A 23922-nucleotide genomic window follows, 5' to 3' on the forward strand; every position below is an offset into this window, starting at 1 on the left:
TTTTATTTGGAAAAGGGGACTAGTGATCAGATAGAAAAATTTCCAGCTAACAAACTACCTGGACAGGTTGTAACTGGGGGAGACTGTTCAGTCTTATTTAGGTACACAGTTGGGTAGACGGGCATTACAGTTGCAAATGAAATGTGTTGTTAATAAACATGATTTAATGAATATTGGAGAGCGTGGATTGAATTACTCATACATATTGCTTGTTTCTAAATCATCTGTAAGTGCTCACGAAAAAGATCTGAATCTTTCTGGACATTTTACATGAAAAACTCTGTAGTATGCATCAGTGGATGGAAAAACAAGCCAAGTATGAGGATATGTAAGGAGTGAAAAACAAAAGGAGGAAATGATTATGCCATTATGTGCATTTAATGACATGTCCTTGTGTAGAGTATTTGTTTCTTGTGATATAGAGCGCTGTCTGTATAACATCGACAGCAGAAAGAGAAAGGATTCAAAGAGAATGACAAGTGTTTAGAGAATGCACAGAAGGTTTGAAGCTGTCTTGCTTGGATAGTGAACAGCAGTAGAGACAGGGAAGGACAAGGTGGATTCTGTATTTCCTTTATTTAAAAAAAAAAAAAAAAAAAAAAAAGCACAGTGGAATTGAAAAGCAGAATGTTTCAAATGGATATAAAAGTGCTTTTCCGTGGCATACAAAGTTGGAAGTTACCAGTGCAGCTGTTTAAATTGAAAAGCTTAATAGGAATGAACAGAGGAGAGAGTCACACTTCCTATGTCACTGCTTTTTTGATGCTAGTCAGTATTGTACATTAGATTGATGCCAACTGTGATCTGTCATGCTAGCTAAGAAATAAGATACAAGATTTATAATATAACCAGACACATGGTTGATTGAGCCTTTTACTTGAATGTCCATTCTATGCATTTGTAAGGGAAAAGAAACTTTATTTTGATCAAAATGTGTGTTGTTTATTATTATGATAGCATTTATTAGCAAATTTTAAATAGGCATTACAGTTTCAAATGAGCTCTAAATTCTTGGCCTTTTCTTAAAATTATGTGGTCTTTCAGCTTGAAGTTTGTCACTTTTATTCCTTTGAGTTTTCTGCACTGTTTTTGTTCAAGGTCTCTTTCTGCCTCTCTCTATGCCTCTTCCCCTCCAAAGGAGAGACCCTTTGGTACTGGACCAGGGTTGAAACTGGTCCTTGGAAGTCCTTTTTTTCTTTCTTTTTTTTTTTTTTTCTTTTTAATGTTAATTTAAAAAATATGTATAGTTACACAAATTTGGCCAAAGCTGTTACCTTGTTGGATCAGGTGTGAAGTGTGTGTGACCCTGCATTTTTAGTTAGAGAGTGGAGGGCTGGATGGGTTTGCTGGGTTTTTTTCATCTGTCGTTGGTTATACCTGAAAGCTTAAACTTGAATAGTAAATATTAAAGATCACTTCTTGGTTGCCATAAGAGTGCATTTTCTCCCTAAGCAGCTATGGTTTCCTGTCAGATTTTACAAATGCAGATGGTTTTACGCAGCACAGCTGACGAGCGTTTCACTTGCTGCTGCTGCTGCACTTAGAGCAAAACTACTAGGTCTGAGTATATTTTGTTGTGAAAAGGCAGAAATTAACCACATTTGATTGTCTCACCACATCTGTGTTTGTAATTTTGCTACTTATGCACATTCTGCTTGCGGACAGTATAATACAAATAGAGACACTTTATGGACAATCCTTCTGCTGGGTTCTTTCAGCCCTACTACCTTACTTAAAGGGGCTTAAAAACCCTCAGCTCTATCCTGTTGTGTGTTATGTAGTAGGTGAGACAGCTTACTGTGTCAGTCCATCCTAACTGTAAAACCTTATGTTTTGAAGGGGAATCCCATCTTGGAAGCCACAGTTTTGGACTTTTCTTCCACTTTTCTCTGCCAGCTGCCGAAGCAGCAGGCTGGTGGTAGTAGCGCTGTCTCTTGGGGTCTGTGCAATGCCATACGTGTGCACAGGAGGAAGCATGTAGCAGTTCGGGCAGCATTCATTGCTCACCAGCTACATCCTGCCTCTTTTGGGAGGAAAAAAGGCTCACTGGCTGGAAGCAGGATGCTCTTTGGGCCTTGTATATCTATGATGCACTTAAGGTACATTAAGGTATGCATTTTATATCTTGTTTGTCTTTAATCTGAAGTATAGCCATCAGTGAAGATTTCATTTGTGCAAACGTGTTATTGAACAGTTTTGTAAAACTAATGTCAAAACTAATAATATAAAATCTTTTTACAGGTGCAAATACTGGCATTATGATGATAACCTGCTCACCTCCAGTGTTGTCATTGTCTTCCATAATGAAGGATGGTCCACGCTCATGAGGACAGTTCACAGTGTCATTAAGAGAACACCAAGGAAATACTTGGCAGAAATTGTGCTGATTGACGATTTTAGCAACAAAGGTATATTTGGAATGTTAATACACTATTTGTAGGAAAGGAAATACCATTTTTTTAAAAAATAGCTTTCTTCCGATTTATTACCTGTCATGGATTGGGTTGACACTGCAAGAAAAGTTGATTCTTCATAGTCATTTCAGTTTTCAGTGAAGTGAAAGCTCTTTTCCAATGAATTGCTTTCATAAAGGTGGCAATCCTTTATGTGTATTCAGCTGTTTGAAGTACAGAATTTGAGGTGGGTTCTCTTCCACAATTACAGAGTAGTGTATAGTGGAAAGCTGTGTTAATTAGCTCCGCTTTTAGCTCTTGTCAAAATGAACAATTTTGAAGGAGGTTGTGCTAAGCCTATTAGGAATAATTTATTTCCTTTTATTCCATAGAGGAATCCTCATTTCATTTTTTTTCTGTGATACAAATGTATCTAAGGCTATTGAATATTCCCATTCATTTTCACTATCTTTTATTTTTAACATCCTCTTTTAAGCATGTTGAAGTTATCGTTGTTTCTTATTTTGGGTAAAAAAGGGGATACTTTTAATAATTTAAGTGCATTTTAATTTCTTCCTTTCTTTGAGTCTTATGTATTCCAGTGAAAGCGTTCAGAAGTCCAGAGATTTTCCTCTTCCTTTATAATATACATTCTGGTCTTGGTTTATATTTACAAAGTACGTACTTATGTATGATTCTTTTAAATACAAACATACACTGACTATAATAGTGATATCTTCAGAATTAATGCACATGGAAGATGATCACAGAGAAGAATAGAAAGTGATATGCTAGAGATACCAGTATAAAATGATTGATACGGTGGATATCAGTCTGATGCCTGTTTTTAAAACTTTGAACAAATTTCAAAATAGTGTATTAACAAGTGCAGGGTCAATTTTTTACAAGATTTTATTGATGCACAGTTCTTTAATAGATGTCAATAGAGAAAAGGAGTAGATGCATAAAAACAAGCATCTGTAGACACAGGAAGTGCATTCTTGTCACTGAGACCCCATTTACACATCAGTTACTGCCTTTGACTTTCTGTCATCAGATTATCTAATTTCTTTGTCCCTTGCCTTGTATGGCAGCAACAGTATTTCTGCCTCATCCACAGGTTTATGGGAATAAATCCATAAAACTTGGGAGGCATTCAGGTATGAAGATAATAGCAAAGCAAAGAAGTATGTAGAAAGACTTTTTGTAGGATAAAGATTTATAGGAAACATAAATCTGAGATGAAACGTCTTCAGTAGCTCTATTGCTATGTAAACTGTGGCTTCAAATCTTTGCCCTTTGCATGTCATTTGATACTGTATGGCTCTGACTTTGCGGGGTAGTTCCTCTACAGAGCTAACACTGTTTTGACATAACGACATCTGTGTGCGGACAGTCTTTTTTAAATGATGATGATGAGGAGCAAGGCTAGGCTTTTAGGAGCACAGGCAAGTTTGAACTGGTCAAGGAGCACAGCATACACTCCCTTTACGCTCCTCTCTGTTTTTATAATAGCTAAATTGGGTAGTGGCATGGAAAGCCGATGACTCTATTCTGAAACTCTCCATTTTATCAAGTGATCTGAGCTTCTCCCTGTCCCAGCCTCCTAGGAAGAGTTGTTTTCTGTTGGTATACCAGCTGTGAACTTGAAAATGAACTCATCCCACAGTCAGGATTGTCTTTTTTGTATATAAATCAGTATGAAAACTACTAAATATATGTTAATTTTTATATCATACCTTGAAATAGGTAGGTATTGTTTTCTGTTTGTTTTTACGGGAGAGGAAAAGTTACCTGTATTGTAAACTTAAATACATCTGGTTTAGTCTAATACAGACACTGAATACTGCATAATGGTCTCCTGTATCCTTTTACAGCCTTTGAGAATTTGGCTTGGATATACACACATGCTATAAAACAAAAATATTTTCTCTCCTAAGGGATATAATTTTAATAATTCAGTCAGCAGACATACTGTATTTTTCCTTCTCAGCTGGGATCACAGCTTTTCTTCAGGTCTGTTCAAGGATTGACTGAGTTAGCAGTATAAAATAACTAAGACACTGGTCTCTGGGAATATTACTAGATTTTTACTAATGATTGAACTCAGTTTTACATGAGTAAATACATGTATGTGATTCATGGGATGAGTCTGTCTGGCATAATAATTGGTACTACAGTTTTCCAAAATACAAATATTGTTACAAAAGCATACTATTTTTCAAGGAATTCATTTTGAAATACGGAACTTTATTTATGCTCCCTGCTTATATATGAATTGCTAGCAGATACAACTAGCCTGGAACTAACATCCAGCAAACTCTCATATTTATTTTTTGAGCAACCAGCAAACAAGCATGAACTAGAACAGCTCTGAACACCTTGCTGTGCAACTGCTCTATTTCACCATAATAATTCTTTAAAGTGCTTTAGGCTGTTACTTGGTAAACATAATTAACTTAATTTCAATAACTCAAGCTGCATTCTAGATCAAAAATGAATTTGAGAGTAGTCTTGCTCCACCTCTTTCTCCCTCGAGAAAAGAGAACGACTAAGGTCTGAGAAGTGTGCCAAGCTGCCTGAAGAGATCTCCGGTCATGAAGAGGGAGCTGCAAAACACAAACACTCTTAATCATAGCAGAGCTGCTGGTGGCTCTTTGTGTTTTTAGCCAAAATAACAGCAGTGCTGATAGAACAGATACAGACTTCAGATTTTTCTCCTTCCCCACCTGCTTTCGGACTGCATGCTTCATATCTGTCTTCAAAGTCATCAAAGACTGTCTCAGGGAAGCTTTCTCTGGAGCTTGTGAAATGCGGCAGCAAAGCGGAGTTGGCAGAGAAACATCAGTGCAGTCAGGGCATGAACGTGCCAGCTCAGCAGTGAGGATGGGACCTCTGGTATCGGTGATGAGTGCACGTACAGGGGCTCCTGCAGTTGCTGTTGCGGTGATGGCGAAGGAGGATGTCCGAGGAGGAAGAGTACCTGTGGCTGCTGTGGTGGTTGTGCTCTGAGACCGATGCTTAGGGAGGTGGATGCTGAGCCAGACAGATGTTTGGTCTCCCTTAGCGTGGCAGTTCTTATTTCTCGGTCTTCCACTTCTCTAGTGACCTGAAATTAAAATGAAGCGTAGCTGTTGCAAATGCTCCTGAACGCTGGATTGAAAATAAAAGGTCATAGCGAGCATTGTGTGTCCTTTATGAGAAATCTTGTTCTGTTAGAAGGGAGTTAGTTACATACAACTGCATATATCAGTTTATATATATGTTGTGACTTATGGGGAGAAGCAGTTGAAATGTTTGGGAAATGTTGTTTTCATTATAAATCTTTGTATAAAGTTTGGGAGCAGGGATTTTTGCAGAATGGCACTCTTCTCCTTTCCTTCATCTCAACAGTGCGTCTTTATTGTTGAGAACTATGTGGAGAGATGCACTGATTTTTGTTGAGGCTTTTTTCTTTTTTTGGGTCAAAACACAAAGAGAATGGTAACAAGAAGATGATGCCAAGCTAATTGAATTATGCTGGTTCCGATATTTGAATGCAAAATTCTGTAGTAATGTTAGTTAGAATCCAAAAAGCAGAAGCTTCTGCTGCTGTATCAGTGTGGCCACACTGATGCATGTGGACTTTCTTTTTCTCCTTTGCCATGAGTGTTAGCCATGTGGAGGATACAGCTGGAATGGTAATGAGGATTCTTAACCCTGTATTTTCTGAAGCTCTTGAAGTACTTGTTACGTATATCAGTATCACCTTTATTGATTTCTGAAGAATAAGGGTCAAAAACTTGACTGGTGCAGCTCACTTCTGTAGCCCATGCACCTATGAAGAGTGACTGAGGTAAATGCTTTTTATCAGTGTTTGTAGTAGCTTTCAAAGGTTTTGTCTGCCTTTTGAATTAACTTATTTTTAAATTATCAGTATCTGTATTCCCACTGATGCAGCATCCCATTAGATAACAGAATGAGGAAAAAATTAGCACAGGCTGGTAACAGTATTTTTATTAACTTGTTTGATAGTACTCGCAGTGAGGAAACAGAAGCATTAACCAGTACTTACACTACAACTAAGAGCCCTACCTTAGTAGTACTACAGTCCTGGGAACTCAGAGCAGCTGCTTTAGGGAGGACTTGTGATACCATTTCTTTAGTTCTCAAACTGACATCAGTAATGAGCCAAGGAAGAAAAACAGCTGTGTGCCCCCCATCCCTCGGTTGTAATCTTCCATGCCTAAGATCTGTTGGAAAAAGGAAATGTCTTTTTAAAAACACTGATTGATACTTTAATTCATGCACTAAGGCATGAGCGAAGAGCCAAAATAAGGGGAGATCAGATTGGTGGTTATAATATTTTGAAGGGTAATATATATAGTTTTAAACAGAAAATAAAATACTTTGAGGCTGCTGACAGATATCATAAATTACTAAAATATACAATTTAGGTGGGCAAAATTTATTACTGGCCAAACAGTATCTCTAACCATAAAAATACTGGGGTTTTATACACTACTGTCACGTAACCTCACAAAGCCAAGTCTTTATAATATGGGAAAGGGTAAATTCACAGTTTCCCTGTGGGAAATAGCACTTGCTCCTAGCCCTGGCAGGGTTTCAGATAATAGACTGCAAAGTCCTGAGACTTGTTCTGTAGAAAAGCTTTACACAATCAGTATTACAGGTTTTTACAGCTCCCTGTGAGCCTTACAATGTTTAACATTTGATAACTAAAACATTTGGTTTCATAGGCAAGAGAGCTGGAAATAACTTTAGGATTTAAAAACTCTAAAACTTTCCTGACAGTCTTTCAGTAACATTTGGAATTTACAGAACAAATAATGGGGTGGTTTAAGGATTCTGTTAGTACTCCTTTGAGATGGCCTCATACCTCTCTTGAATTTATTCTTTAAAAATTATACCACCACTATCATGTATTCTATATATATTGCATGGTATGTTATTTTATATGGTGTATGTGATAATTTTTCTTTCTCTAGTCTGATATTTGAATACCCATGAAACTTTCCTAATGCAGGAGGATTTACAAAAGCTACAAATGGGCATAAGGGGAAGAGAGAAGAAGATACATAAAACTTTTGCTTGAGGAAAAACTTGTTTTTTTTAGTAGAGTTGAGGAGAAGGGGTGACAGTATTAAAAGGTAGTGTTTTCAAAAGATTGTTCTTCAGGAGAATTGCTGAACTCTCAAGTTTGGAAACAATGCTTAAAAAAAATCACTTTCTATTTCAATTATCTATATGTAGCCTTTGTTTAAACTAGCATTTTTTGGAATACTTTCTTCAATAATATAAAATACAGCAATTGTACTAAAATGTAAAGCCACAGCAAACTCCAGACTTGTATCATTTTAATTTAGGCTGCAGAAACTGTTACAGCTGAACTAATTTGATGGCTTATTGCTGCCATAAGGGACACCGTTCCCCTTCCACCTCCACCTGTCCTCTCTCCTGGCCATGCTGCCTTGTCCCTCCTCTGACAATGTGATCTCTGGTGTGTGTTTGACCAAACAGAAAACTGAGTTAACTCACCCAGCATGAAACCCCTTACTTCTCTTGTCAGGTAGATTGCTGCCAGGTTAGTGAACTGCGTAATCCAGCCACAAGATAAGACAAGTTTCAGAATTGGTGTGAGATGTAGGGTAGGATCATAGACCCAGGAGCAGCGCGTGAGCAGGATCTCCAGTTTTTGTTGTCAACATGTTGTTAGATCAGCGCATACAGGTCATCTAACTGCTCCTCTGGTGCAAACTAGTGTGCGGATGCCTTCGTTTTGGCTTAGGTGGCTTGTTTTGATTCCTGACTGGGAGAAACGGAAGCTTTAAGCAGTTCTTTCAAACCTTTCAGTACAAAACAGATTTCAAGTGACCACCAGTAGTTAAACCAGTATAGCCTCATAGTGCAAGTGCCTGACTCTCAGCCCTTTTGCCTTTTTGGATCTTTTCAAGTGAATCATTTGTGCAAAAACACTATGCAAGACTAAGATTTTTTTTTTTCTTTTTTTTTTGAATGTGGGTTCCAGATGAGTTTGGCAGAGATCAATGTACAAATACAAATCTGAAACCATTTAAGCATAGATCATCCTGGCTGAATGCACTAGCTTATCTTTTTACTGACTGAGTCCTTTTGGCTAAAGGTTTCCTAATTTTTTTCAGTTATGTAGGACTTTAATATGACCGTCAGTGTGATAAGCAACAACTCAGCCATTGCACTCCTTGTCCTCCAACTTCTTTTTATTAATTTCATTAGAAGATTTAGCTACCAAGGATCCCCCATTCTTCCCCAAGTGAGGACAGGTCTAGATGAAGGAGGGGAAGAATCTGAATATGGCTGGTTTTTGTCTTAGGTTTCCAGATCTAATAGACTGGCACACAGCTTGGTAAGGCAAAATGAAAAACAAAGTTAGTAAAGAGTAAGTGTTTAACTGAAAAGTGATTCACTTTACTGCACAGCTCTGCCTTTAACAGAACATGGGACATTACTTGATGAGGAAAGACCATGTGCTAAAGTAAAGAAACGTCTCTCCTCATCACTTCTCTGTTAGTCTGGTTGGTTGAAATACAGGTCAAGCCCTGAAAGCCACTATATGATATATTGAAGTGACTGGGAGTTTTTCACTTAACTCCAGCTACTTCAGCCGCTTCTTCTTTAAACGTGCTAAAGAAGGATGTGTGCCATGAAGTCAGAGAGCCCCAAGTCTCACTGTCTTTACATTTAGCAAACATCTGTGAACAGTAGCACAAGCAGTTGAATTAAAGACTCTCTTAATCCTAAATGTCCCTAGACAGATATTTGTAAGTAGAGTTCGATTTGGGTACATATAAAACTGGTTATTAAACTTCACCCAAATACTTCTTTTTTTCTTTTCTTCATTATTTGGTAGCACACCTAAAAGAGAGACTAGATGAGTATATTAAGCAGTGGAACGGCCTTGTAAAGGTATTTCGAAATGAGAGAAGAGAAGGTTTAATTCAAGCTAGAAGCATTGGAGCCCAGAAGGCTAAACTTGGAAAGGTAGGAGCCAGTTTACACCCAAAACTTTTTTTCTCCTCCTGTGTTTAATTAGATGTGTAAAAATTCTTAGTATTGTATTATGAATGTTGTTTTTAAAATAGATTAAATTTGCTCATTTAAGCTTCACTATTTTTTTAATGTAAAAATCTGTCAATGTAAAAAAGCTAAATTAAATCATAATGATATTATGTACAGAGATAGTAATGATTTTATATCTTTCTTCCCTGTTCTTTTTCTTTTTCTTTTTCTGTAAAGGTTTTGATTTACCTTGATGCCCATTGTGAGGTTGGAATTAATTGGTATGCACCACTTGTAGCTCCTATATCTAAGGACAGGTAATGTTCCCCTGTTATTTCCAATGCTTGGCCTCTTTGGAAGAAAAAGTCACAGTAACAGTTTTCACTTTTTGAACTATAATCAATATGCTATTTGTTTTACAATGATTTTATTATCTCCCAGAATAAAAGCTATGCAAGGAAAAAGCAAAATAGCCAGGCAAATAAATCTCCAGCTAGTATATTTTAATGGGTGTACTAAATATTTTGCTTAGCATATGTTTAAATATGAGAAGAATCTTGTCTTTTTGCAATGATCTGAGGGACTGTAATAGAAATGTTCCACTCTAAGTGAATAAGAAGCCTGAATAACTTTTTTTACTACTGAACAACAACATGATTTTTGGTAGAGGAGAAGTAGCAGCAAGAAAGAAAGGTTTAGATTTAATGGGGATTTAAAACTTCTGTGATCTCAAGAATTTTATAACTTTAACCTTTGGTCTTACAATATGGTCTTACTTGTTTCATCTGAAGTGCTCTGGAGTATTGCCTATGATGAACCCAGGCCTGGGGTTGATTCTGTCTGGGCTTCTGCAAGCCCTGGTGTTTGCTAGGAGTCAAGTGGTGGAGCTGCCTTTGCTGTGGGCATGGGATCGCAGTGAGGTGATAAGGGAGACGGATCCTGGGGGGCTTCATTTCTTCTAGTGTCCAGATGCTGTCCTTGCTCTGCACCTCTGTGCTCTCAGTTTGTGCAGTCTGGGTATGTGTGTTTAGGAAACCATATATTTGTTTAGACCCTTTAATCCTATAAAATAACTATTTAATCCTAAAAAGCTATTTATTAGGTTGTCACACTACCAGAACTTTCTTGAAGAGTTTTTTTGTGTGTGTGTGTTTTTTTTTTTTTTTTTTTTTAAAGGCTGTAACTTAGCTTCACGACCATTTGGGGGCCAGGATGCTAGACAGGAGGTAGAAACATTCTGTGTGCTTCTGTTGAGTTTGTTACCCTTTTACACGAGGCAGAAGGAGAGAAAAAGGCAACTTTAGACTCTCCCTCAAAGGCTCCCTGCCAGGACAGATTTGCGGGAGGTTTTGGCGCTGAGGAGTGCTGTGCCCGGAGGGCAGCCTTGAGGGCAGCTTTCTGGCCAGCTCTTTCCAAACCCCCTTCTGCTGGGTGCAACATGCAGATTTTTTTGCCTCAAAGGAAAGAGCACAGTGTTTCATTTCTTCCCCCTGCCCTCCACTTGTTTTTCTACCTCATATAACATTTGTCCTAAAAAGATGGGAGTGCCCTAAGACAGAAAAATAAGATTTCAGTTTGGTCAGTTTTACTGGGAAACTTATTCTGAAAATTTTGGGAGAATAACAAGATGATGTCTTTTCTTGAATATTGTCTATGAGAGATCACAATAATGAGAGTATTGCAAATCAGAAAAGAAAAATTCTGTTGAAGACTGCTGCTAAGAGTAACTTTTTTTTTCTGAGAGATTGGATTTGTAAGGCAGCTGAATAGGCTAAAATAGGGAAAATCCATATTTACAATAGTAAAAGCTAAGACTTTACCTTATTTATTGACAGCTAAGATCTAATATAAATAGAAATTATGGGAAATAATAATACTGTGAGAACCCTAGCTTCTAAAGGCTCTTCTGTTGCCTCTAGCAATGCTTTATTAGAAGACCGGTGTCAAGAGTATGCATAAAAGAAATGTGTAAGAAAACAATAATATATTTACAAATGACTTTTCATATAAATTGCTGTATAAGAAAGATGAAAAATTAATGGTGTAAGTTTTAGATTAGACAGATGACTCTTCTTAAATTGTATTTTGCTCTTTCTTTCCCTTCTATAAATATTTCAGAACTACATGTACTGTACCTCTAATAGATTACATAGATGGGAATGATTATTCCATTGAGCCCCAGCAAGGTGGGGATGAAGATGGTTTTGCCAGAGGGGCCTGGGACTGGAGTTTGCTATGGAAACGAATTCCATTAAACCACAAGGAAAAGTCCAAAAGAAAACATAAAACTGAGCCTTATCGGTAAAGATTGCTGTTTATGTACTGTGAATTGTAACGAATAATTATTTACACCCTTTCGTTTTTCCCTCCCTGCTCTTTTCCCCATGAACTACGGTTGGTGTAAACGTACCACGCGGGTCCTTGTGCATAATCGCATCTTCCCTGTCACCGTCCGCAACCCTGCAGAACCACATGCACTGTGCCGCTTATAGATGTCATAGACGGCAACACTTATAAGATTGTACCGCAAGGGGGTGGTGACGAAGATGGGTTTGCTAGAGGAGCGTGGGATTGGAGTATGCTATGGAAGAGGGTTCCTTTGACCAAGCGAGAGAAGGAAATCAGAGAGACAAAAACTGAACCGTATCGGTAATCACTAAATCACTTACCCGTTTCTTTTTCCTTAAGTAGATGCTGATCCACTAAAACCCGCATGTACCTTTTAGCTTGAAAATCTTCATATTCCTAACCACACCAGCTACTTTGTTTAATCAGACATTTCGCTACAGCCGATTATTTGCTCAAAAAGGCTTTACTGTCTTTCTTCTCCTGCCTCTCCATTCCTGCTCTTGTGTGGTTAATAAGGTATACATTAGAATAATGGGGTTTTATTTGGCAACATAAAATATTGTATGACTTTTTTTCAGGGAAAACTGTATTCATCTCCTTAAAAATATATAATATTTTTTAAAAATAGCATTGGAAACAAAAGTGCTTAGTTAACCATTTGATTTGAAATAATGAGCATGTTGTGAGAATTCGTAATAGCTGATAATGCATTAAAATCTTTAGGCTGCTGTAATGGCTTGATGCATGCATCAGTGCTCATGGATTATGCATGTACATCCAAAAACAATCCCTTTTGTATTATTTCTCCCACTTGCTTCACATCTGACAAAGAAGCATGCTATTTAAGAATATTGGGTAGATTATTTGTAAGTTCTAGATATGTTTGGAGGTTTTTGTTTAATGTATATAACTTTTTTTTTTATGTTGCGGGAGAACTGTAACTTTCATATAAGTCCAGCCTTTTTCTTTTGCTTTGTAGGAGAGGTATATTTTCTTTTCCAACACATACCTGTTTGAAATTTTGCTTAGAAACTAGGGTTTCTGGATTGCTTTTCAAGACTGGGAGGCTGTGGTTCTGCTCTGTATTTTTTTTTTTTTAATTTCTTTTCCCTTCACACTTAACTAATCATGTTACTACTACATTTGAAAGTGATCTTTACATCTTCAGAATCTGTTATCTACTATTGCTTGTATATATGATTTAAACATTGTAAGAACTTACGTTGATAATTATCTGTCCTCACCCATGATTGTTCTTTGCTAAAATGGCAACACATGCAGGGAAGTTATGAAGCTTTGATCTATTCCATTTTGTATATGATATAAATAATACCATTTTCTGACAAGGCTGTCCACATTGGAACTTCAATACTCACTTAGAGAGGGATAAACTGTTTTAAATGTTGCTGTTGCATTCTGTGTTTACCATCCAGAAAGGTCTTAAAATCCTTTAAACTATTCCCCAAAACACAGGACACATGTTCTCAGAACAGTTTAAAAGATGACCTTATGTTTAATAACACTTTGATAGTTAAGTGCTTTGTCTTAAAAACTGACATTCCTTACATCTGTTATGCACAGGCCATATGCATTTTGTTGCAGCAGTACCAAGACAAGTAAGACCTATTAATGGTTTTGCTAAAATTGTAGCCAGAATTGCCTAGTTTAAAAACAAAACTGAAAACTCCACAGCTTAAAGCACAGAAACAAACTTTTCGTAACGTGAGAATTGCTTTAGGGCTGAATTCTTCTTCCAAAAAATAAAGCTTACCTCTTCATATCTTGTAAAACAAACTACTGAGCTTATGTGGATTTTACTGTGTTCTTTAGCACACTTGACGGCATATTAGAGGCCAAGACTGACACTTCAGCATTTGAGGCCTGTGCACTTGCCAAGCCTTTATGGTGCTCGGGAAAAGCAAAAATGCAGAAAAACCACAGGGCAGGACTGTGCAGCGTGCATCTCCCTGCCGCATTCACTGGCTTCCTAATCTTTGAATCCCTGTGATGCAACAGCAGTGTCGGAAGAAAATAGAGTAAGCAGACAAGCAGAAAAGGTTGTTTAGAAAAACCTCTTAGCATCTGATCAGGTAGATCCATCAGCTTTATTACTTTTGTTGTTATTCTTCAACCCCAGCCATGCTGACTCCATAGGGACTAACCCTGTGAGTTACTTTTTATTTTAAACAATTCTCAATATATTTATGTGCAGAAGGAAAATACATAATCCTTACTACTAAAAGGAGCACCACTAAGTTAAAAGTCTAATGAACTAAAAAAAAGATAGTATTAGAAGCAGCCTGTCTTTCAATAATCTGCTCAAGAGCTAATGTTTCACCTGTGTTTTACTGTGCTCACCAGAGCGATCTGGACACTTGGATGCTCTTCCTTTCAGTGCTGCAGATCATCTAAAGGGCCAGAAAGAATTCACTTTTTCCTTATAAACTTTTAAAAATTGAGTACTCAGTGGGGACTCCAGGTTTTATCCATTAGGGGGTTTTATATACTTACTGATCCTCAGGTGGAAAATGCTTGGTATGTGCACTGAAAATGGCTTAACGTAGTCTACTTTCTATTTCAGGGTAAGCAAGCTAGCCAAGAATTCTGGTCAGAAGCGTTCTGGAAAAAATGCTCTAATCCAAACTGCAGCTCTTTTTGACACATTAAAACTTGTTAATTGAACCTTGGCATATGTAGGAGGGCATCACAGAGCCATTTTTTAAAAACTGAACTAAATTTAAACTGTGTACAACTTGATCCAGGCCCTCTTAAAAATTTCACTGAGGATAATAAAAAGTGTCTCATATGACAGCGGTAGAAAAAGAGCCAGAGGGGTAAGACGGAAGGATATCCTTTAGTTGGAAATGCTCTGTTACTGGTGTAATAGGCAGTGAGTTTCAATGTGGCAGCTGTTCAGAACACAAACTTAATTCTGCTCTGCAGTCTCATCTCTTATCTTGGCAACTTGAATGTGTGTCAAGTGACAAATGTCTTGCCACACTGATTCTTACCGTTTTTTTAATAGAAATATAGCTGTAGATGCAGGTTGGGTAGCTGACTGGCCGAATGGGTAACTCAGACCAAAATTTTGTATAATTTAAAATAAATGTAAGAAAATATGTGACTTCACCTAAAATAATACAAACGTCATTTCAGAAAAATCACTGGAAGCTTACAACAAAGCTTTATGATTTTTTTAATATATTGCCATTAATCTAATCTTTATTATTTGTTAACAACGAGCTGTTCCCTTAATGCTTTTTCTGTGTTGTCATATCCTTTTGGCAAGAGGTATTATGTTGTTTTTTTCTTTCAGGTCCCCTGCCATGGCTGGTGGCTTGTTTGCCATTGAACGTGATTTCTTCTTTGAACTGGGTCTCTACGATCCCGGTCTTCAGATTTGGGGTGGTGAAAACTTTGAAATTTCTTACAAGGTAACACTGCAACTTAAAAGCTAATTGAGTTTTGTAGATTGTCTTCTGTAAATATTTCTGTTTGGCATCCAGATGAACTTATGTCTGATGTGCACTACCTTTGCCTCGCTAAGCCCAATAGATTTGGTTGTGTGGAGTGTGACGGACATACTTCCTTGGTGTTTCCTTGTGGACTTTGGGCCAGAAATGTTCAGAGAGCTAACCTAGGGCTGTAGGAGCTGAATGCTGAGCAACCTAGATTTTTAGTGGTTTGGGGTTATGCTTGCATCTGAATATCTGATCTGAAACTGTACTGTAAAATTTGAGAGAAAAATCATTTTATTTACTTTAAAAAAAATTTTGGTCTCTTACGGTGTTTATAGGAGAATGTTGTTTCTAATGAAGGTGATTATAGAGAAAAACAAGCACGCGGTTCTTGCATAGATACATGTAAGGTATATAGAGATGCAATGAAGTATCTAGTTTCTTCCTCCCTGGTGTTTTAGGGGTGAAAAGCGATCTCATAGACTTTTCCAAATTCTGAGAATTTCTTTACGAAACGAAAGATCTGTGTAATTGAAACACTGCAACTGCATGATACATAATCACTGCAGAAGATTTTATTTTCAATCCCAGACATATGCATGGTCTTCAGTTAGCAGGAAATACAAGATACTAAGCATTAGCCTCTTGCGACTTGAGTATTCATAAGGATACAAATGGCAGACAGCGGGAATCTGTCCCAATCAACGAACAAAACTGGAGACTGCATTTCTGATCTAATATCCTCAGCAGTGATCTATGAAATCATAGCTGAATTTTACTGAAAGCGCATTCAGAGCTCCCCAGCCAACCTTGCTGTTAATGATTTTGAGGGAAGATCTGAGTGCACTTCCTCAGCTGTAAATTCTTGTAAAGAAGGCAGTTATTGAGGATGCTGTATATACAGGGTCTCTATCCTTCTAATTCTCCATTTTGCTTAATTTAAATCATGACTGAAGTTGCAAAGAGCAGTTTGTGACTCAAGTAGGTATTCATTGCTGATAGTGTAGATACTCCAGATTGGTTTAACATAGATCAAAATCAGTCTTCAAAAGAACTAAATAACACTTCTCTCAGTGTTGCATACTGGCTGCTGGACTGCAAATATAATGGCTTTGTACATTAGAATTTTGTGGTAGTTTATTTTGATGAAACTGTGTAAGAAAATTAATATGATAATAAAATACCTGAAATGAAGGAAGTAAAATATTCTGGCCGTCTTTCCTAATAACGATAAATCATATACTTCTAATTTGGAATTCAGTCTAATTTGGAACATTCCCAAAGCTATCTTGAATTTGGATTTGGTACTGCATTTCAAATTCATCAAAACTATGAACAACTAAATTGCAGATAATTTAAGATACCTTTTCCCCATGAATAGATTGGTTATCCAAAGATGTGTGGAGAGAGGGCATTTCAGAATGGCAATATATTACTCACCTGTTTTTGTTTTCAATTTTGCAGATAGTACTGATGAGTAAATTGATTTCATGTTATTAACCTGATTGCTTCAGGAAGCAAATAAATCCCCAGTTAAGGCAGTCAAAGTATTTGGGGCAGCTTTTGATTCTCTGCCCCAAAATAGCATTTGAAAGTATTTTTCATAGGGTTCTCCTTTAACTATTATCATTAATCTGTTTCTACTTAGGTGGAGCACTGAGTTGCCAAAGATACCATTGCCCCCTACTAGTCTTTGTTAGGAAAAGCTTACTGTGTGGTAGGCGTCTAACTAAAACCCATCTTTGTGATGGTATATGAGTTGCTTTAATTAAAATATTATTAATCTTGTAGTTATCAAACTGCCCAAATCCAGATTTTGTGCAGTCATTTGCTACTGCCATTTTAAAATGGCAATGGAAGGAGACTGCAAACTTTTCTTAAAAAGTAGTACTTTAGTTAAGTAAGCTCATGGTATAGTTGAAGATGCGCTGAATACAGCCTTTCATTTCAGGCCCAAATTATGTTCATGTTTATGTCTAAAGTAAAAAGACATCAGTGTATCACACAGTGTAATAAGAAGAGTAGTTAACACCACTTTCATAATTTATTATGTATTTGTCCTTAAACTCCTGTGCATGTGTATTAATATCTGCTTCGTTGTTTGAACTTGTAGATCTGGCAGTGTGGCGGGAAACTGTTGTTTGTTCCTTGTTCTCGTGTTGGACACATCTATCGTCTCCAAGGCTGGCAAGGAAATCCACCCCCTGTGTACGTTGGCTCCTCTCCTACGTTGAAGGTACTGTTTTGCTGCAACGTTGAAGGTGTTTTGATTTTTAGACAACAGATTATATTTAACTAATTAAATTGTCAGCAGCTTTAATAAACATTTCATCTACGGCTAATTAGCGTATAAAGCTAAGATGGTCGTCCACATGGCAGGGATATCTTGGTGCCAATCCCAGCAATATAAAGAGCAGAGACTCCCGGAAACCTTCTTCCTTCTCCGCTTCCTGTCCCCACCTTTGAGGTACAAATCATATTTCTTCTTACTTACTCTCTCATCCCACAAGTCTTTGCTGCACTGTGCCCATCTGAAGTGCCTAACTACAACACACTTCTGGAAGATGTTGATCATGGGTTTGAAATCCGCCTTGGTAGGACATGATCCCAAGATTTCCCTGAGTGAGTGAATGCTGTAATCTAGTGTCTCTCGGACCTTTATAGCTGCATTTGTTTCAGTTAATTAAGCAGCAGTGAAGGGCACTTTGGAAAATAGGGTACCCTGTACTTTGTTGTAAAGGTTTGTAACTCCTCAGGCACCTTGCAGGTAGAGAAATACTGTTCAAGCTATGATACTAAACGTAGACGACATCACCTCGAGTGAGCCGGCTGTCCGTTTCTGAAGAGAGAAACTGAATCAAGAAAACCAATTGCAGGTTGTGGACTCCGTTCTCGTATAGGTTTCTACCCGTAGCCAGGGAGACAGCTTTCCTGTTGAGGTTGCCTATTGTCTAGTTTAAGCTTCCTCTAGTGCAGTGTTTTGGCAGTTGTAAATCCCATTTCTACAGACCTCGTTCTTTATGAATTCCAGTCCTAGAGCTGTCTTCCTAAAAGTTACCTGTGATGATGACGACTGGTGTGGGTACAGAGTATGGCCCTAGCCAAACTCACTACTATGGCAGAAAACTAACCTGGCACCAAAAATAGAAAAATAAAAATTTGTATTATATTAGTGAGGTGAATTGATTTACATTTTGAGCAAACAAGCACTAGGACCAGTGCAAGGGAGGGGAAGATATGCATAGCTGGAAATAGACAGAGAAAAGAGCAATGGGAGGCAAGTTAGGTAAGTGTTCGCTTCAGTTTTTCAGTGCTGGCAAGCAACAGCCATTTGTCTTGTCTGAAATTGTAAAACCATTTCACTATTCTGAAAAAATCTGATCAAAGATATTTGCTGCATATCCAAACGCCTTAAATGAATCTGGTCATCTCCTTGTTGCAGAGAACAAACCTGTTGAATATTCCTAAATATTAAGGAGCTTCTCTGCACAAGGTAGTACCCAGGAATAGCTTTTGCCCTATTCAGTCACGCTCCTATTCACATTGTAGATGCACTTTTCTTACAGCTTTGTTCAATTTTTGCTGGAAGTGGATTAATAATTTGTGCTATCAGTCAGATCTGTTAAGGCTTTGTTTTAACACCATGTCATTAATGCTGGAAGAGCTGTACAAAGCGAGATGTGCATCTGGCATGTGTACAGGTAATGTAGAGACAAGGGCTGTCAGAGAATCTCAGTAGAAAGATGTGATGGAGAGGCTTTTTGACCAGACAAGCGATCCCATTTTTTCCTTCCTTCAAGCAGCAATAAACTACTTTACTTAATATATTTAAGGAGATAAAATCTCCTGGATGTGTCATTAGTTGACCGGTTTAAGACTCAAATTTTTCACCCTTTGTGGACTAACGTGTGTCATTAACTGTGTTAGTACTATAGAAGATGAATACAAACTCTAAATTGTACTTAAATTGTCTAAATTGTACTGCTGTGTAGCCAATGACTGCACTTGTAACTGAAGAATCTTTTTTTTCTTTCCCAAAGATTCTCTAAACTTGGAAAAATACTTCATACACTCATTAAGTCAATTTATTTTGCTGGCTTAGTCTTTAGACTCTCATCTGACAATAGTATTTCTGTGTCTTGTATAATCTACTGAAGATGACAAATTATTAGCAGTACAAAATAATTTCACATTAGCATTTTTAGAAGAAAAATCCTTGTATTTGTAGAATTAACATGCTGTTATATTTGACCTGTTGCGTGCGCTTTGAGGTAGCAACAATGTTGTTGTTCTTCACAGAACTATGTCAGAGTTGTAGAAGTGTGGTGGGATGAATATAAAGATTATTTTTACGCCAGTCGGCCAGAGACAAAAGCGCTTCCCTACGGAGATATATCTGAGCTGAAAAAATTCCGTGAAGATCACAACTGCAAAAGTTTTAAGTGGTTCATGGAAGAAATAGCATATGACATAACATCACATTATCCCTTACCACCTAAAAATGTGGAATGGGGAGAGGTATGTAAAGCATATAACCTATATTTATTTTAGGGGTGTTGCTTTTAAAGTTGGGAATTCAAAAGGAAGCACTTGTTACTTGCTTGGGATCTGAAAACAGGCTCCTTGACTACTGCTGTATGAAGGTAAATGATAGCAGGCAGAGAGCTGTAGAGCTGTAACCAGTAATTCAGACAGAACAAAAAATGGTATTGTAAGAGTTGGGTGGTTGTTTGTTGTTTTTGTTGTTTTTTTTTAATTAGCTCCACATTTCCTTAAAGAATTGTTTTATCTGTGTACCTTTCTTCAGTGGTGTCTGAAGCTCTTTTTTTTGAAATTGTGGGGGGGGTTTTTTGGTGGGTTTTCTTTGTTTGTTTTGAAAAGTGAGAATCCTATGTGCATAGGGATACTCGCAAAGATTAATAGGTGATAATCTTTTACTTTGAAGACTTAGGGAATAGATCATCAAATACAGATGGAGTTTTTGTATCTTCAGAGGAGCACTAGAAAGTATAGATCTGTGCATATTCCTATCAGTGCCTTTTTTAACTTCTCTGGGGAATTACTGATACAGAGTATGAGCATGGTGGAAGGGGATATAAATAGTCTTGTGTCTGAGGGACCAGATGATCAATGCCACTTTATTTTTTATCTAAAACTAGCACCAAAGCATCAGGTTAGCACATCAGCCTTAGACCTGCTGTTAAATCCACCTAAGGGGTTCAAAAGGTGTGTTATGTATTTCTCTTCATTAAGCTGATAGTTTCTGAAGAGAAGAAAATAATAGTGGACATGTTATGGGAAATCATTCCTGAGAACAGTGAACATATCTGGGGGCTCTGGTGAAGCAACAGGAAAGAGTGAAGTTCAGAGACTTCTCTAAAGTTTTCTTCAGCCCCTCATGCGCTGCCAGTTATTGTACTCTGAGAGTTTTTTTTTTTTCCCCACATATCGGTAACACTGCGCTAACTGCATTTCTGACTGCCAGGTATGAAAGCACGCGGTTCATCTCCCCTAGCCCTCTGTCTGAAAGTCAGGTCTCTTAATCTAAGCTTGGTCTTCTAGACTTCCTTCTACAGTCATGAAGAAGAGGTTTCTGCAAGGAAGATAGGTTTAGAAAGAATGTTACGTGCGTCATAAAGTCTTTTTGTTGATCATTATGAAGGGAACATGGAATAATCAGCAGTTGAGGCATTCTTTCTGGCAGGATTTTTATTCTTTATCCTTACCTTGTGCCTGCCCTTCATTTTTTTTTCCAGTGAATTGCTGTTTCAGAATGTATTTCTGAGCAACTGGTCAGTGGGTTGTAACTTTTTGCAGTTTCGTCAGTAACTGCTGTTTGTAACTTCTTACTGATGATCAAATTTTCTCTCTGCTGGGGGAAGTGGGTTGTGAGTGACATAAGGTTGAAGTTTCCATATTGTATATTATATAGACTTCTAGGTCTGGTTCTATGTCAGGTTTATCTCCTCACATCTTCCACAAGATGAGAACAACCTAACAGAGCTCCTACTTCGCCTCATTTATGAAGGTCTGAGAGACTGAACACACTTTAATAGGAGACTGAATAAATTAAAATACTTGAAAGTGACATTAATTTGGAACTGATCTTTGCAATTCTATAGCTTTATCAGTGTGCCCGTTAACTCATAAGAGCCCTCAAATTAGTATGGGTAGTGCTTGTTCTCAGAAAAGTGAACATCTTTATTTAAATTTCATATGCCGTCTTGTTCTAGATGTCTGTGTGGCAGATACATGTTTCCGATTTGAATGATAAGTGGAAATTTCTGAATTTCTTTGCACTTATTTTTCCTAGAGACCAACTTAAAGTGAAAAACCTTTTTTTCCAGATTAGAGGTTTTGAAACTTCCTACTGTATTGATAGCATGGGGCACACCAATGGCGGCTTTGTTGAACTTGGACCATGTCACAGAATGGGAGGAAATCAGGTAAGTAGCTTTGAGGAAAGTTTGAAAGAGAATTGCTTGCAGTGGAAGGTAACAAAGCCATTTCTGTGTTAAAGTTGTACATAAAAACTTATGTGCCAACTGCAAAAAAGGGAGTTAGGGATTTTCCCTAAGCATACTGACACTCCTAAAATATAGGGATCTGAAAATATCTTTTCAAACACAAACTATACAAAATTGAAGAAATGAATTCCCAATCTTTTTTCTTTTTTTTTCCAGAGAGGTAGGTATGTGAGGAAGCAAGAGCTGTGTTTTAAAGCAACCATATCACTGCTTTAGTACGACTGCAGCTCTTAGCATCACTGATGATTCATCATTTATGCACACTTAATAGTTAATCCTTCAGGAAATAGCCCCCTTACTCACTCTGACTCAGTTATTTCCCAAAGTTGTTTTGCTGTAATGGATATATAAAATTCTGTTGTATAGTAACTCACCTTCCACCACAGGAGATAAGAAGTGGAATACAAATTTGTCTTTGTGAACTGGCAAAACTTAATTACTAATAGATGGTTGCAATCTACTATTCTGTTTCACATAAATCTTCACAAACCTGTCCACGCTACCAAGACTACTACAGGCTATTCTGTATTTACATCTCCTTTTTGAGTTGGATAGCTGTTCAGCATTTAAAGTCCTTACTTACACTGATGTAGACTTGAACCAAAATAAAAACACGTAATAATTAAATTGTCCTCATGCAGGCAAGTCTTGCCATGACAGCCCTGAAACCACATAGGGAGTGATGCTGTAAAAAAAAATCCTCTTTAGTTAATGCTTAATTGGATAGCCTTTGGAATGCATCTTTGACTTTAAGCAAACATCCAGTAAAATACCTTTTCTATATATGTTATCTCAAAAAGTCCTGTGACAATTATTTCCTAAGAAGTAGCTAAGATAACCTGTTTGTATTTGTGTGTATTAATTTGATTTCCCCCATGTACAAAGTATCAAATATATCAAATATCAAAAATATCAAAATATCAAAGTTTTACTGTCTTCAGATGAAAATACTGGCCAGGGCAAAAGACTTGCTAGCAGACCTTTAGAAAGGCAGTGGGTTATTTAGCTGTCAAACCACACCAAGACTTTTAATCAAGCACTTCTAGAAGTCTCCCAAAAAGGGATCCCTCTATTTTAATCATTTTTGTCTCACTTGGAAAGTTTCTTAGCCTTCTAAATTCAAATGGAAAGTCATCCATAAAACTGAGTGTCTGATAGTAAGAATGGAATGCCCTATGTTATCTAAAATAAGGAGTCCTCCTTAAAGCTACATGTAATAACACCAGAGGATATTTTGAATGATGCAATTTCTTTGGTGTTTTCAGTGTATCTGAAATTTTAGTTATTTTATGAAGTCAACTATTAAAAAGGTGTCATCTTCTTTCTGTTAGCTTTTCCGAATCAATGAGGCTAATCAACTCATGCAGTATGATCAGTGCTTAACTAAAGGACCAGATGGATCCAAAATTATGATTACACACTGTAATCTGAACGAATACAAGGATTGGCAATACTTCAAGGTATGTAACAGATACATTTGGAAACAAATTTTTATTTGCATCCTGTTTTGTTGCACCTTTTTTTTAGTGTTATTATTCCACTTGCATCTGAAAATAGACATCTGTGACAAGGTTAACTGAACGAAGTAGAGTAAATTATTAATGACACGTTCTTGGAAATCCCTGCTTACTGGAAAAACTTCCCCTAGGGAAAGATGCTTTTGGTGGTGCTTCCTGTATTCTGTAGGAAAAATCTTTAAAGAAAATCTTGTGAGACTACATGTGCTGCCACAGGTATATGAGGAGTTAGCACTTGTCTCAGAGGAAGCAAAGAGGTTGTGCACTACTGGCGACAGAGCTTGTAAAAGCTTTTTGTGCCATGAACCTCTCTGCTGGTACACTTGATAGCAAGAAAGTTCTCTAAAATGGGTGCTGTGAGAAGGTAACTTAAAAGCAGCTAGGAACAATACTGTATCTAATTTTGGGGTGTCTAAATTGAAGTGCTACTGTCTTTTAAAGACAGAAGATGTTTTAGCCTTATGTAGGAATAGCAAAACATGGCTTTACTTGTCATTTGCCTTTTTGTGTTGTCTTTGCCTTCTTCAGTATTTCTTTTTCCTGTTCATTAACCATTCTCTAAGCAAACATGCTCTGTTGTGAATTATGGGTGTGGGGCCATTATAATGCTATTGCAAAATCTATGAATTTTTAATAAGGA

General features: G+C 37.3%; 1 protein-coding gene across 3 annotated transcripts in view; it reads left to right on the forward strand.

Annotated features, from left to right (window-relative positions):
- The window catches only part of GALNT7 (polypeptide N-acetylgalactosaminyltransferase 7), a 74702-nt gene that overhangs the window by 46595 nt on the left and 4185 nt on the right, over positions 1 to 23922 (forward strand). The window contains exons 3-11 of one of the 3 annotated variants that reach the window (XM_064510975.1): positions 2242 to 2408; positions 9283 to 9413; positions 9669 to 9748; positions 11550 to 11732; positions 15097 to 15214; positions 17352 to 17474; positions 19538 to 19756; positions 21586 to 21684; positions 23097 to 23225. In XM_064510975.1, coding sequence (XP_064367045.1) covers positions 2242 to 2408; positions 9283 to 9413; positions 9669 to 9748; positions 11550 to 11732; positions 15097 to 15214; positions 17352 to 17474; positions 19538 to 19756; positions 21586 to 21684; positions 23097 to 23225 — 1249 coding nt within the window. Of the gene's footprint in view, positions 1 to 2241; positions 2409 to 9282; positions 9414 to 9668; positions 9749 to 11549; positions 11733 to 11897; positions 12081 to 15096; positions 15215 to 17351; positions 17475 to 19537; positions 19757 to 21585; positions 21685 to 23096; positions 23226 to 23922 lie in introns of all 3 variants that reach the window. The other 2 variants (XM_064510974.1, XM_064510976.1) reach the window with 2 other exon arrangements.

This window comes from Dromaius novaehollandiae, chromosome 4 (assembly GCF_036370855.1).
Source record: "Dromaius novaehollandiae isolate bDroNov1 chromosome 4, bDroNov1.hap1, whole genome shotgun sequence".
Lineage (NCBI taxonomy): Eukaryota > Metazoa > Chordata > Aves > Casuariiformes > Dromaiidae > Dromaius > Dromaius novaehollandiae.